This window comes from Pseudomassariella vexata, assembly GCF_002105095.1.
Source record: "Pseudomassariella vexata strain CBS 129021 chromosome Unknown BCR38scaffold_11, whole genome shotgun sequence".
In the NCBI taxonomy this organism is placed as follows: Eukaryota; Fungi; Ascomycota; class Sordariomycetes; order Amphisphaeriales; family Pseudomassariaceae; genus Pseudomassariella; species Pseudomassariella vexata.
This window is the reverse complement of record NW_024467966.1, coordinates 93,084-107,428: the sequence shown is the minus strand read 5'-3', so window position 1 is coordinate 107,428 and position 14,345 is coordinate 93,084. Positions and strand designations below refer to the sequence as shown.

Genomic DNA, 14,345 nt, shown 5'->3' with positions numbered 1-14,345 from the left:
AGGCCTGTGGTCAATATAGGAAGGAATACTGTACGGCTTGTACAAGTATGTCATTGGTTGTTCACTAGTAGGCAGGTTACTTGTTGAAAGCCGCAACGGGCGCCGGCTGCAGCATCTCGAAATGCAGCTGTGGCACCCAACTAATACGAAAACTCAGTATCAAACAGGAACAGGAACATGGGTATATGAATGCCAATGTAGCCCGTTGCGTCGTCTATCGTGTCAAGTACAATTTATCATGATATGGGTGCGTCAAAACCTTGCCGTGTCACTAAGTCTCTGGACAATGGCATTTCTATCGTTCCTCGTCCTCTGTGATGCTCCACCGACGCGCTCTATCCTTAATAGTCGAAGTCTCGGTATCCACCTCAGTTGAAACACTTCCATCTTCGCTCTCCTTCCGTACTCCCATGTCTCTCCAAGGCGACATTCCTTCCCTACTAGCCTCGTCCCCTTCCAGCCCTAGTCCCTGTGCCGAGACATCTCTCGCCCCCTCAGCTCCGCCTTCTCCTTGGAAAAGTGAGTCTGGATCCAGTATGACATCTGTAGGATTCCTCCGTATCGGCTGTGGGCTGAATGGTCTCACACCCCGACTTTGGTTGAACTCAGAGAATATGCTCTCTGCATCGCCCCGGTCTCTGTCTCGATCCATGGCGCCTGCGAGGCTCTGATACCGCTCCGGCTCCACCATCAAACTGTCAGCCCGGCCGTGTCCCTTACCGCGCCCCGAGTCCGACGCCGAGTCGGCCAGTATGCTCTTGGGCGGCAGTATACTAAACAGCTTCGCGCCCTCCCCAGCCGCCACCGCACTACTGCCGGCCCCGACCACACCACCAGCAACAACCAGCACATCGTCATCACTGGCAAACAAGTCCCTACCCTTTTCGAGCAGTTCGTCCAGCCCCCCACCACTCCAGCCTTTCCGGGCCAGGCTCTCGAAGATGTCCACCTCGGCGCGGACGAGACTGCAGCTTGCATCGACGATCTTGACGCTCGTCTCCTGGCTCTCACGCAGAAGCGCGCGGGCGTGCTCGCCGTGCAACGTCGTCAGCCCGTCCAGCTTGCCTGTTAGTTCTACCAGGTGCTCGCGGAACTTGCCCACGTCCCGACGCCGCTGCTTGTGCAGCTTCAGCCCTTCTTTTTCCATACGCCGGATCTCCCGGCTCCGCACTTTGACCTCCCGGTGATAGCTCTCGTCTTCGTCGTCGATGGAGCCCCGCCATTTGTCTAGCTCGTGCAGCAACGGCACTTCGAAGGAGCGGTATACCGTCTCTGACAGGATTTGTTGGTGGTTTGCGACGAGGTGGTGTACGCCGCTAGCCGCGAGGAGCAGGTCCGCTGTGCAAGTGCCATTTGTTGTGAAGCTGTTGGATAGACTTGCGCCTCCTGGTGGGCCCAGGGTGTCGGCGCGCGATTCCTTTAGGCGGGCGCATGCTTCGAGTGAGGAGCCAAAGGCGGATGCGGAAGAGGAGAGAGCGGCTAGGGCTTGGCGGTAGGTTTTGGCGGTTGCAAGAAGGTCCGAGTACGCGGTCTGTGACGCCTCGAGGTCGGCTTTGGTCAGGACGGCGTGGGGCGGACGCGGGGGTGGGGGGAGCGGGAGGTTGTACGACGAGAGGTGATTTGCTGTCGAGGCATAGGAGCAGGTTGGAGAATCTGGAATCGGCGGGAGATGTGATGGAGAGGGCGAAGGCGGCCGGTCCGCTCGTGAGGTCATGGTCGATGCAAGCTGTACGAGTGGGATTTGTTTACTTTGGCGATGGAGGAGTTCGTTTTAGGTGGAAGTCGAGTTCATCAGAGGGGTTCGACGGCACATTCCGGGAGGAAGCAAATGAGGATACTTAGGAATGGCGGAAGGCCGTATCTTCGTTGGCATCTGAGTTTGAGGACACCCAAGTTTTCTATGCAGCGAATCTTGATCTGTTCTAGATTCCATTGCCCAACCGTTGCCTTGTGCCGGCTAGCTCTCTCTATTGCGGTGGACCACGCGACCCACCGAGCGTTTGGTGGCGTCGTTGCAAGATAAGGTGTGTGCAATCTTCTCCTTTTCCCCCCTTCCGGGTAGCTTCCGCCGATTTGAAGTCAATCCTTGGAGTCCGCCCTGATCTGTCACGGTATGATTATATACTAGGAAATGCACATTAAAAAACTAGAATAAATTTTCATCCATAACATCGATCATAACTCACTTGTTGAGATACTCCCAGCGGAGGGATTCCTGAACTCATAGTTTTTCTGAGCGAGGCAAAGGCTCAGTTGCTGGGCCAGAGTTATATCATAAAATTACGATGCTTTTTCAGTGGGTACCATGGCCTGGGCACCCTCGAAAGATACGGTGTTTCATCGAATTTCGACCTTTGCTTGTTTTTTTTCCTGTGGTGAAGTGCTGACTTAAGTGATAACCTCTGTCGTGGGATGCCGCTCAGTTTCCCACTCATAGGGGAAGCCTTCTGAATGCTTCGCTGGAATCAACTTGTAGCACTTTATATGCATGTTGGTAGTTGTAGAAGATATTTCAAACTCTAGTACCATCAACGTAGTACGATTCCTGGATAGAATTGTAACGAGATGGATCGCAACTTTCTCCTGTTAACATTGCTTGCAGGAACACGCATCCATCATACAAAACCCCTGGTATCTTAGGAACAAACACCCACAAAACGCCCACAAAACGCCCAACAATTGGAATAGCGTCGTGGCCGAATAGAACAGAAAAGTTTCATCATCGCTTCTATTTGCTAACATCATTCCAGGACCTACGCTTCGAAGATAATTCAAAATATCATCCTAGGCTCGCTTGCAAGGGGATCCTTATCTAGAACTCGTCTCAAGACGCATTCTGCTAAAGACCTTCTCCACGCCGTAGGCACGGTGTGCCAAATGATCCATCCGGGATGACGAGTCTGGCAAAAAGACCTGCAGGGAGAGGTGTCTAGATGCAACGTGTAGGTTTGAAAGACCGCCAGTAACGTGGCTAATGGTATAAAAGTCCTTTTTATGAGGCTTGAGCTATTACTCTGAAATAAGTTTCCACAACACCCTCTTAATCCTCTCAATCGGCGATATTGTTGCTGTGCTCTATCCACGCGTGATTACTGAGAAAACAAAGCCCTCGAATCCGCTTGTGACTCCGTTTCAGCTTTTTCTCCATCTTTTTTAGTGGAATTGTATTTTCTGGCTAGCAGTATTGTTGTTGGGAATCCATGTGGAACCCTTTGTGGGCAACATTTGGTAGCTCTTGTATATCATTTTCAGCCACTACTGAATTCTTTGCTGAGTGGACAATGCTGTCTGCAACTTCCATTCTTTGTTCCACCGTCTATCATAAATGAAGAGAAACATCAACACCTGAACTGTCACTTCGATAATATGTGGTGCATTAATGCGAGGGCTCTTGATGCTCGATCACTTCGAAAGCTTTAAGTGAACCAACCATATCAATTAGGCCGCTGTTGACGAGTTCCGTCACATTTCGCTTCATTACCACATGACGAAGTCCGTGTTGCTGCTATGTCAACCTCAATCGAAGCATACTCCGTTGTCTCTCCTCCCAGTGACGTTCTCTCGACGCTGAAAAAAGGGTAACTCATCGAAAATATTTCACTGTTCATTTGATTCCGGTCCAACTGAAAGACAATGTCATCAACCGGGGAGACGCTCGACACCATGCCCGGCTGACCCACCAAGGCGTAAGGCTTTCAGGGCAGAGAAGCTTCCACGCGAGAATGAAGAGAAAAAACGCCTTATCGCCGTGTATTGGAGCGTCGCACAGCTAAATATGACTGCCGCCCTAAAGTCTCGCCCTCAGAGCCCACGTCTCGTCGGCAATAAGCTCAGACATACCCGTGTGGGTATGGAACCGCGGCATTCTCGATATTCGTCCAAGTCATCCTACCGTCTAGTATCGTCCAAATTTGGGTTTGTCTCTAATTTCCTGGTTACCTTGTTTTGATCTTGTCGACGCTGGCGTTTCTGGGTGGGTTTAGGAGGCATGTCTCGCGTCTGATTGCACCAAAAGCTGACTTTGTGAGCAGTCTTGTCCGTCAAAGCTATAAACTCAGAGATAAACCAGCTCCGAACAGACTGGGGAATATGTTTGAGGATGGGATGGGACTTGTAAGTACGATTATCCTGTGCCGTGGCAGATTGAAGCCATAACATATAAATATGAAGGCCCTACATTGGTTCCAATTCTCTTCGTCGGCTTGTTAGCCGTAAGCTGAAAAGCCCGGGCCGCTACGCTAGCAAAGCTTGGTGTAAGTGCTTCAACTCTGCTTTACAAGGGATGTAGCTGGTTGGAGTGAGATCCCCTGGCACCTCAGGAACGTCCACATCACATTCAAGGCGATTTGAACCCTTTAAAGCTGTGTGACTTCATTCTGGTGTCAATCCTTATTATTTTGTGCCCTCCTCGGCCACTGGAGGAAGAGATGGCTCACCGGAGCAGAGCATCACGATCGCCAGCGACGCGCTATCGCTGAGGAACCGGAGGGCCCTTCGATGCAGATACCGAAAGGGGGCAAGTATTTCGGCCTGAACCGACTGGAGGCGTCTACGCTGTGCCAGATCAGGACGGAAAAAATAGGACTAGCAGCCTTCTTATTCAAGACAGGGGCTTTTGGCGTGTACTCGCCGCTATGCCGCTGTGGCGATGCCCCTGAGACGGCAGAGCACGTAATCCTCTTTTGCGGGCTGTTGGAAGGACCGAGGGAACGATTACGGGCCGCCATCGCACCACGGCCACTATACTCTCGCAGAGACCTCGCAACGGCAACAAGAGAACCAGTAGTTAGTGGGACTATTGTAAGGTGGCTGCTAGGGACGGGTCGGACAGCTTCAAGGCCCAGATAGCATCGATCTTCTCAGGGGGGACTTTGTTGGTAGGTTGAGAACCAACGTAGTATGGTAGTGGACGTAACGCAGTCGCCAATAGGGCGAACCGACGACGCAGCGTATGTATTTAGTCCAGCCATTAGGGCACGGTTTGACATACGGGAGTACTAGTAGAGGTACCGGGGGCTTCGAGCCTACGGCGTATTTAATAATAATAATAATAATATTATTATTTTGCTGTGGTTATTATTGCCTTTAGGGGACCAAGCTGTCTTTCGCTTGGTTTACCCATATGATAAAACATCAACTGAATCCACTCCTATGGCACGTCGACACTGGATCTGGAGCCAGCAAAGTCGTGAATTTCTATATAACATTAACTTCATCGATGTGAGGTTTCCTTTACCGTGGGAATATGCTTCCGAATTGTCACTGCAATAAAGCTATGGCATCAAGCGGGGGCCTCGTGCGGACTGGGGTAACGTCAAGATACCACGAATCAAACGCCTGGATGATTTAACTGCTAGCGAGGGTGGGTGGATGCTGTGAAGGATATAGATTCGACCTTTGAGAACTTCTCATCACCAATGGGAGTCCTCACCGTCGGCCTGCTGGGGGAAGGCGTGGTAGAGTTTGCGACGGAGAAATCTTACGTGTCTCTTGCAGCGGTCCTTAACCAAAACGGCACCATGTTACGTTACAAGGTCTTGTAGCCACCTGTGATGGCTACTGCGATGAAAATGGTTGCGGAACAAGTCACAATCAGATCTTTCTCGGCTTCCTGGACATGAACGACACTAAGAAAACCGATGATATCTTGGCAAGCCCTCGTCACCTCACATTGACCTCGGGAATGGAACTAACACAAATCAACAACAACATTGACACACCCTACAAAAACTTACCCACAGTCACAGCCCCTCGTAGAGACTTAAATCGCTTGCGAAAGTGGTGTCTGTGGTGTCTGCGGCGCGACAGCTATGAGATACTCGCAAACCGAAAAGCGCGGTCCCAACTTCACCGTAATCGATAACTGGGGCTTTTGCGTGCTCGAGCAGATTGTCGATATATCAGTTCCAGCAGTTACCGCTTTGAAGCATCGGCTCCAACTTCACCGAATTCTTCGCCAACGACACCAGCATGTTACCAGTCTTTGGGCCGGATAACGCGTGGACAAATCTATCAACCTCTTCAACGTCCCGTCGTAGCTGTTGAGCGAGTGTCTAGCCATGATACTGAACTTGTATATACAGTTCTATAACTCGCGCGGCCGTCAGCGAACCGGTCGTTGTATGGCCCCGAACACATACCCGGTAAGTTTATAGAGTGGGCACTTAGCTGCCTAACGGGAACTCTAAGCGAGGCAGTGCAGCGCAACACTTCAGCAGTCAATCTTTGCTACATGCTTGGAGATCCGCTTGGGACGAGTCCGTTATTTGGGGCTCCACGCCGGTGCGCATGACGTACGTGGCCGAGATGTACAAACCCGTCTAGGGTTGGGTGGTTGCTCTCATTACTATCTCTAGTACGCTAATTATCATTGGCATCACCGGCATGTGCCTGGATTGGTGTATTAGAGCTCCAGATATCTTCGATTCCGTCATGGCGCTCACGTATGGTGACCTGGAATTAAAACCCGCCAGTCCAATCAAGGCTACCGAGAGGGTAAGAATGTTGAGAGACGCTGTGGTCAAGCTGGGAGATGCACCGGGCGAAAAAGTAGGATTCTTTACCTACAAGTAAATATTTGAGAGTTGAGGCTGGGTACGAGGAGATGATACTATGGTCTTGCAACTTGGAGGAACGCTATGCAGACTTCGGACGTGCCTTTCCGCTCTTTCCAAAGAGTCCCAAAAGATAGGCTGTCCTTGTCAAACAGAAAAATGCCTGTGTGATGTTAGCCTGTCTGGTAAATGGGATAATGCCATTCACTGGGTCGCCCATACCGTTGCACCAATATTGCCCCATGCCATCGCGTTCCATTGCGATACGGCCATAGATCTGTCATATCCGAGCAAATAAAGTGTGAGGCCTATGTGACTCAAGTCTGCAACCCAGCAGGCCCAAAGGTAGTTACGGACTACCTTGATCTCGCTAGTCGTGTACAAGACTGCAACCCCAATCATGAATATGAGACCGTAGAGGTTGCCTAGCTGGAGGGCCACTAGGCGAGCATTATCCGTATGCTTGAGTGGGATTGGCGAAGCAATTTGCTCTGCTATGAACCAATCCGGATCGATGAATGCGCCTATGCAGCCCGCAACTCTGTATTGCCATGTGAATGGTTGTCTCCCAACAGCCGGGTGGAGGCAACTTACAGGGAGATGGGCTCCAGCAGGGTGAAGACCACTCGAGGAAATGTGGGCAGTTCGGAAGCCATGCTCGCGTTTTAACACTTAGAGGTTGGACTGCTGCAATGAGTTGTTGGTTGTTGTCGTTGTTTAGGCCGTGTAACCGGAGTCTTGAACTTCAACGTGCGAGGCTTGGCAAAAGAGGGGTTCTGCTGCAATTAATGAAACCTCGAAGTTCTACAATTGTACATAAAAAAACCTGGGGTTTCAAATGATGCTGGCACCGGGTAGTCTACTGAGACTGAGAGCAGTGACGAGTGGGTGACAATGTAAACGGCACAATAGGTATAGTGCGAGATGGCTCAGCGTTCTAGTGTGTAGACCAGGTATAACCCAATCATTCCACCAGGGTGTCGCCATTCATTTTGTGAAAAGCTTGCATGACTTCTAAACCTGATGATTTTCAAATTTGAGCGATCGGAGTGGCACAGTCTCGAGCCGATCTACTGCCACCCAATCTGAATTCTGCTGTCGATCTTCAGGCCTAGGCCTCGCCGCGTCTGGTGCATGAGAATTGCATGAAAAAGTTGTCAAATGATTCTGCTAGTAATTGGCAAGCGCAAGCAGGCATCAAGTCAATATTCCAAGCATCTCACACGGGGAGGAAGGGGCGAAAACCAGGATCTTCTTCCGTCCCCCAAGTTCTGGTTCCAACTATCCGGCACTCGAGACGCAACCTATCCGCCCCTCTCATTCCTCAACACCGTTCATCATTCGTCCTTCCTTCCTTCCTCATCTCTCATCAAACGCATTTGCGTGCACACTTGCAGTTACGAGTGCATTAACCGCTGCCCAAGAACCCAGAAACCATAAATTCAGACCAACGCTGGAACGCGTTTCGTCGGCTTGCTTTTCAGGTAATGGGTTGAACACTCTACAGCACTCGGCGTTTGCCGGCTCGTCCTGGCCACTTTGGATCGCGTTTGGTGTCGTCCCATCTTGCCTCCACCTCCGCTCTTGACTTGTCTCCGGTCTGTGTTACCGCGCCCACGAAGGCCAATGCCCCAGGTGCCCATGTCCAATGCCGGTACTTTTCATGTGAAGCAAATACAAATTGGCACAGCAGGCCCAGCACCAGGCTCTCCTAGATATACCATAACCTAGCTGTCCCGCAATCGAACCGTCGAATACACCCGTTGTATCCTGCCAACTGCCATGATTCCCTAGGCTGGGCGGTGCTTTTACACTCACGCTCGTTCTAATCTTCTTGTACTCGACTGGTCCTACTTGGTCACTCTCCTCCTCTCTCCCAATGCCCTCCTCTTGCCCACTCCCGCAGACACACGATGGCCACCATCGAGCCGCGACTTATTCACCTGTTGAACGAGTCGTCGGCCACGCCAAGGCCGCACCATGCTGAGCTACCTCCGATTAAGGGCCTCAGCCTCCCGAACCCCAACTCCAACGGCCGTCCACACCTCCTTCCAATCGAACCCGATGCCAACCAAAGAAGCGACGGACAAGAAGCTAATAATGGAAGCCAATTGGCATCCCAAACTATACCGTCACTGTTCTCCGTCACTGACGATACCTCTGCGAACAATGGTCCGAGGAAGGAAGTGAATTACGGAACTGACAGAAACCTGATGCACCACATCTCGTCACAGGACCTTCGAATGATATTGGATGATACACCTGACACCGAAGACCTATCAACCAAGAAAAGACCAGTGAAAGAAGACTTTGTCCAGCTGCCGCAACCCCTCAAGAAGCAGAAGGCCGCCTCTCAAGAACATGTATTCCCGCCCATTATTGTAGGGTTACTCGAGCCACCACCCCTCAACGCCAACTCGGCCCTGTTCCCTCCCATATCATCTGGGACATTTAACACCCGACCACACTCCGCCGAGCCCCCGCAAAATTTGAGCCTCAACAAGCCCGCAGATCTCAAGATCTTGACAGAAGACAAGAGCATCTCGAGCTCCCCTCCCGATGCCGAGCGAACTCCGACGGGAAAGGTCAAGCGACGTGCTGCTAAACCACGACGAAAATGGTCTGAAGAAGAGACGAACCACCTGCTACTCGGTGTGAGCAAACACGGCGTTGGGAGATGGACAGATATCTTGGATGACCCCGAGTACAAGTTCAATGAGCGTTCGGCAGGAGATCTGAAAGACCGATTTCGCACATGTTGCCCGGATGAACTCCGAGGCAAATCGAAAGACAAACACGGCGTGCAAAAGCCAAAGCCAAACCCGACTGTAATACCACCTGTCGAGCCAAAGCCCAAGAAGGGATTGATGTCAGAGAACATTCTGAACGAGCCAGAGGAAGCTACAGAGTCGGACAGAGCCCAGTCTGTCCACAATGATTCGGACTCGACTCTGAAGCAGCGGAAGAGTCGTGCCCATCGCAAAAAGCTAGAGGATCTGGCCGAACTTGGCATTAAAGGGCCGTTCAAGAAGTCACAACGACGAGGGCGTCGACCATTCTCGGAACAAGACGATAGAGAGATATTGGAAGGATTCGAGCTTTACGGTCCACAATGGACCAAGATTCAGAGGGACCCAAAATTCAATCTGTCGACCAGACAACCGACCGATTTAAGGGATAGATTACGAAACAAATATCCCGAAAAATTTGCTGGCGCCGAGAGGGCAACAATGCAAGTCAAGGAGCCGAGCCGTAGCAAAAATCTCTTGGAGCCTTCGGTGGATATGAATATTGACAATGCCCTCAACAAGTCGAGATCCAAGACAGCCCTTCTTGAACCTCAGCTTAATCGCACAAACTCAAAGGAGGATATGCCAAAATGGCCGATACCCAATCTGATGGATCCGGCCGAGTCTTCGCAACCTCCGTCCAGTTTGTTCTGGGGCGAATCCATAGTAACGGGATTTGCTTCAGGGGGTATTGGCGAGATGGACATTTCACGGCTGCTCCTCGATGACACGCAAATTGCCAATGAACATTCTTTGGCGGACAAAAGGGGTCTGGGATGAACCACATCACAGCGAGTTGCGCATTAGTGCAATATCAACAAAACCCAACCAAGGGTCGGCAATCAGAGCAGGTAAAGATAAGAGCGATAGATATGGGCGGACCGAGTACCGTAAAGGTCGCATTGTACATACAGCTGACTAAGTGATCTGTTCCGACCCAAGACCAGACAGAGTAAGAGCAGAGTGGTCAACCAGACGAACGGACTCGATGACAACGTCAGTACTCATTGTGAGGAGATGAGAAAATGCTCTGACAGACAAGGATGTGGGATCTTGGGTCACTGCGGCTGCTACTAGAGCTCCTGTCCTTACCGAATTAGAGCGAATTCGTGTGCGTGTGATGTTGGGACTGGGACGTAATGACTGAACGCGAACTGCTGGAGAGCACGAAGTGGATGGAGGCTGGTGATTCTCTTGGATACCAGGTCAGAAGCCAATGAAGCATAGCATTGAACCAGTATTGCATTGCCATTCGTTTATGCTCAAGTCTGTCTACGTGAACAAACCGATTTACATCTTGTAACTGCATCAAAAGGTAGGATTTGGTCTCTACGAGAAAGACGCAGCGTTCTCGAAATCCACATCTTCTAAAGTCCCGTACTTTGTTCGTACAAGTCCTCATAAAATGGAGTTGACGTTGCGGGTGAAGGAGGGTGCCATTTAGCTCAAACTTTAGAAGTCCTCTAACCTTAGCTGGTCCGCGCCCCCACTCACTTTGCCAGTTGCCAACCACTGCTGCCCCACACAGCGTTGAGGACTTCAGGAAGGCGCACGGATCACTAGGGCTAAGAATTTATTTCTCCACGACCCATTTCACGGCTTTTTTGCGCCGCCAGAAATTGACCTTGACGTTGTGACTTCAAGATAATTCCCAACCCGACAACCTTCACGACATTAACAGACAGTCAAAATGGGCCGCGGACCGTAAGTAACTACTTGATGCGATTGATTCTTTCCATTGGGCTCCGAGGCATATTTTTCTCTAGTACCAACAACAACGGTTGAGAAGGACACTCCGAGCATCAAACCACCGTGATGTAAAATATTAGACACGATGCTAATGCTTTCACTTGCGTAGAAAGAAGCACCAGAAGCGCTTGAGCGCCCCCTCGCACTGGCTGCTTGACAAGCTGTCCGGTGTCTACGCCCCCAAGCCCTCTGCCGGTCCCCACAAGCAGCGAGAGTGCCTTCCTCTCATCATCTTCCTGCGCAACCGCCTGAAGTATGCGCTCAACTATCGCGAGACCAAGTCGATCCTGATGCAACGCCTCATCAAGGTTGACGGCAAGGTCCGCACCGACATGACCTTCCCCGCCGGCTTCATGGACGTCATCACCATCGAGAAGACTGGCGAGCACTTCCGCCTCATCTACGACACCAAGGGCCGCTTCACCGTCCACCGCATTCAGGCCGAGGAGGCTGAGTACAAGCTGGGCAAGGTCAAGAGAGTGCAGCTTGGCAAGGGCGGAATCCCATTCTTGGTCACGCACGATGCGAGGACGTAAGTTCTGTCAGACATCATTCAGCCGTTGGATCAAGCTTTGGTTGAACCACCCGAAGTCAATGCCGAAACCACATGATATTCGCTGTCAAGGATGATTTTTGGCTATCATGGGGATTTGTGTGTTGATGACGAGCTTTGAGACGATGGCTGTATGTTCTCCCTTCCCGACACAACGCTGACATGTGCAAAACAGCATTCGCTACCCTGACCCTCTGATCAAGGTCAACGATACTGTTAAGATCGAGGTCGCCACTGGCAAAATCACCGACTACGTCAAGTTTGACACTGGTGTTATCGCCATGGTGACCGGTGGCCGTAACATGGGTCGTGTTGGTGTCATCACTCACCGTGAGCGCCACGATGGTGGTTTCAACATCGTCCACATCAAGGACGCCATTGACAACACCTTCGCCACCCGTGAGAGCAACGTCTTTGTCATCGGCTCTGAGAAGCCTTGGATCTCCCTACCCAAGGGCAAGGGCGTTAAGCTTACTATTGCTGAGGAGCGTGACCGCCGCCGTGCCCACACCCTGGCCGGCCACTAAGCGCTATGGACTGGAATAAAAAAGGGATTTGGCAATGGTTCGTTTTACGCATGGGGCTGGAGTCAAGGCTGATACTTAGTTTGTGCGTGCCATGAGATAGCTCTAGGGTAATGAGAAAGCTCAATGAGAAGCAACTGACAATGACAATGACCTCCATTCAGCCCCAACATGCCTCGCATCTGCGAAGTTAGCTTCAGGAATTATTTTTATCGAGCTTGCGGTGCGCCGGGGAACATGTAATCGATCTATCCTGCTCAGCGGCAAGGTACACATTGTGAAGGCTAACTTCCAAGCGGTGAGCTGCCCTTGCGCGTTTCAACTCACGCCGGGTTGCATGCACTGCAGTTACAGCTTTTTCTAGAACACCCAACGGCGCATGCAGTCTCCAATATGTGATCCATGTTCAAGTATGTCGCAACTCGTATCATCACCGACTCCTCCATTGGCTGAAATGGGCGATTATTAGCGTTGTACCCTAACAGCAGTAATACGACTAAAATGATTCAGTGACTTTGGAGAAGAAATCCTATGGTACCGGTATTCCGCTGCGCCAGAGATATTTGCCGCGTTGAGCCGCTGCTGCTGAAGAAGTCAGAAGTGCTGACCCATCGCAAACTAAATACGCTGCAAATTGCAAATTGCCCTTCATGTGTGTCCTGTTTCTGTAGTCTGCCGCGAGCAACGGGGAAAAGGCAACGACCAAGCTTACAATGCGGCAAGCAGTGGGGCCCCGATATTACGATTGTCTGAAAGCACATTTTTGATTTGATACACGCAAGCAGAAGGGTCGTATCTAGTCGAATGTGGCAGAGAAGCCTGGCAGAGCGGTAAGACCACCTGGACAATGAAGGCAAACAACATGTACGTCCGACCAAGTCTCAATGACACTGTGAAGGTACTTCTGAAGCCAAGCAAGAGAATGATTTCTTCGGTGTATCTGGAGCAATCAGAGGGGATCTCGTGACCTATTGCTGATGTGAGGGACAATGCAACGTCTCCTTGCCTTGACCTTGTTGAGGCAGAGGTGGGCGTGCCTAATGTCCTAGGTGTGGTGTGGAAGATCATGATAAATGAGCAAGTAGCTAACATAGCTACCGACCTTAAAGGCGCATTAAATGTTGGCTACCCAATTAAATAGGCTATGCTAACGGCACATGATCTTCCTCGGCCTATCTCGCTGTCTCTTGCCTACTGGTTTCTATATCCGGTCATGCCACTTTTGCAATTTGTCTCAATGTTGGCAAATTTATATGTCAGGTGAGCTTTGTTAGTGTAAATGTACCTACTTACAATGTACCTACTTATAGATTAAGCTAGTGTAGCTCTGACTGCTTGTCGAGTTAATGAGGTAGCTGGGAGCGGCAAACCCGATTCTTACCCAACTTGTGCAAGCCTCATCTCTTCCTTGTTTTTGGCACTTTGATGCCGGGATTTTGTTGCTTTTTATCCCCCCAACGACAAGGTTGACGATACACTTGTGCGTTTTCGACTTGTTCAGAGCCTCATGTAGTATTGCCCTGCAAAAGCAAATGGAGCACGTGGGTTGCTGTCAACATATCCGAGAGCTTGCCTTCTGCCATATCTGCAGGGCCCATTACATCAATGGCAGCTGACGGAAGAGATGTTCCCTATCCCAATGTCTGCCATATCTGCAGGGCCCATTACATCAATGGCAGCTGACGGAAGAGATGTTCCCTATCCCAATGTCGTACATATACATCTATGCAGTTCAGCAGGCCAATTGTCGGTCGGTAATAGAAAAGATGCTGAAGAAACGGGGTGGGCCACTTCAGTTTGGTATCGGGGCAAAGGATCGGGTTGTGCAAAATAATACCCCACACATGTTCACAATATCTTAAACCAAGTAGTAATAGTTGGTCATACATGAGGCGGTTCTACACTCATTGCCAGGCATAAGTTCTATATGCCCAGCTGGTGTTGAAGGTGCAGTGGATTTTCTCTTGGACAACTCGACAAGTCCCTCCCGGCATTGGCATGTATATGTGATACTATTGTTCTCGACTAAACTTAGCTCTCTCGTCCCAGTCGACTCGGAATTATCAAGGTTGTTTTGGATAAAACAGGTCTAAAAGAAGCCGTCTTGGTGTCCACTATTTTCCCCACACTCAATTGCGGCTTCCTTACTTAGGTACTCCTAGGCGTCTACCGCTTT

The 14,345-nt window shown here is 50.6% G+C and overlaps 5 protein-coding genes across 5 annotated transcripts; 3 read left to right on the top strand and 2 right to left on the bottom strand.

Moving 5' to 3' along the window:
- Positions 1-50: 50 nt before the first annotated feature.
- BCR38DRAFT_459606 (uncharacterized protein) lies at positions 51-1,714 on the bottom strand (the record flags this gene model as incomplete). The annotated part of the gene is made up of 2 exons (XM_040862307.1): positions 51-140; positions 482-1,714. The coding sequence occupies 2 exons, from the start codon at positions 1,712-1,714 to the stop codon at positions 51-53; spliced, it is 1,323 nt and encodes a 440-aa protein (XP_040712765.1).
- A 4,922-nt stretch (positions 1,715-6,636) lies between these two features.
- On the bottom strand, positions 6,637-7,210 carry BCR38DRAFT_349729 (uncharacterized protein; the record flags this gene model as incomplete). The annotated part of the gene is made up of 3 exons (XM_040856507.1): positions 6,637-6,717; positions 6,777-7,095; positions 7,149-7,210. 3 exons carry the CDS (start codon positions 7,208-7,210, stop codon positions 6,637-6,639), a joined length of 462 nt encoding a protein of 153 aa, XP_040712764.1.
- Positions 7,211-8,767: 1,557 nt separating this feature from the next.
- On the top strand, positions 8,768-10,123 carry BCR38DRAFT_349651 (uncharacterized protein; the record flags this gene model as incomplete). The annotated part of the gene is made up of 1 exon (XM_040856505.1): positions 8,768-10,123. The coding sequence occupies one exon, from the start codon at positions 8,768-8,770 to the stop codon at positions 10,121-10,123; it is 1,356 nt and encodes a 451-aa protein (XP_040712763.1).
- An 816-nt stretch (positions 10,124-10,939) lies between these two features.
- On the top strand, positions 10,940-12,540 carry BCR38DRAFT_441363 (ribosomal family S4e-domain-containing protein). The gene is made up of 3 exons (XM_040860772.1): positions 10,940-11,047; positions 11,202-11,624; positions 11,821-12,540. Exons 1-3 carry the CDS (start codon positions 11,034-11,036, stop codon positions 12,170-12,172), a joined length of 789 nt encoding a protein of 262 aa, XP_040712762.1. The 5' UTR covers positions 10,940-11,033; the 3' UTR covers positions 12,173-12,540.
- Positions 12,541-13,214: 674 nt separating this feature from the next.
- BCR38DRAFT_441360 (uncharacterized protein) lies at positions 13,215-13,925 on the top strand. The gene is made up of 2 exons (XM_040860771.1): positions 13,215-13,429; positions 13,490-13,925. Exons 1-2 carry the CDS (start codon positions 13,314-13,316, stop codon positions 13,593-13,595), a joined length of 222 nt encoding a protein of 73 aa, XP_040712761.1. The 5' UTR covers positions 13,215-13,313; the 3' UTR covers positions 13,596-13,925.
- Positions 13,926-14,345: the final 420 nt, after the last annotated feature.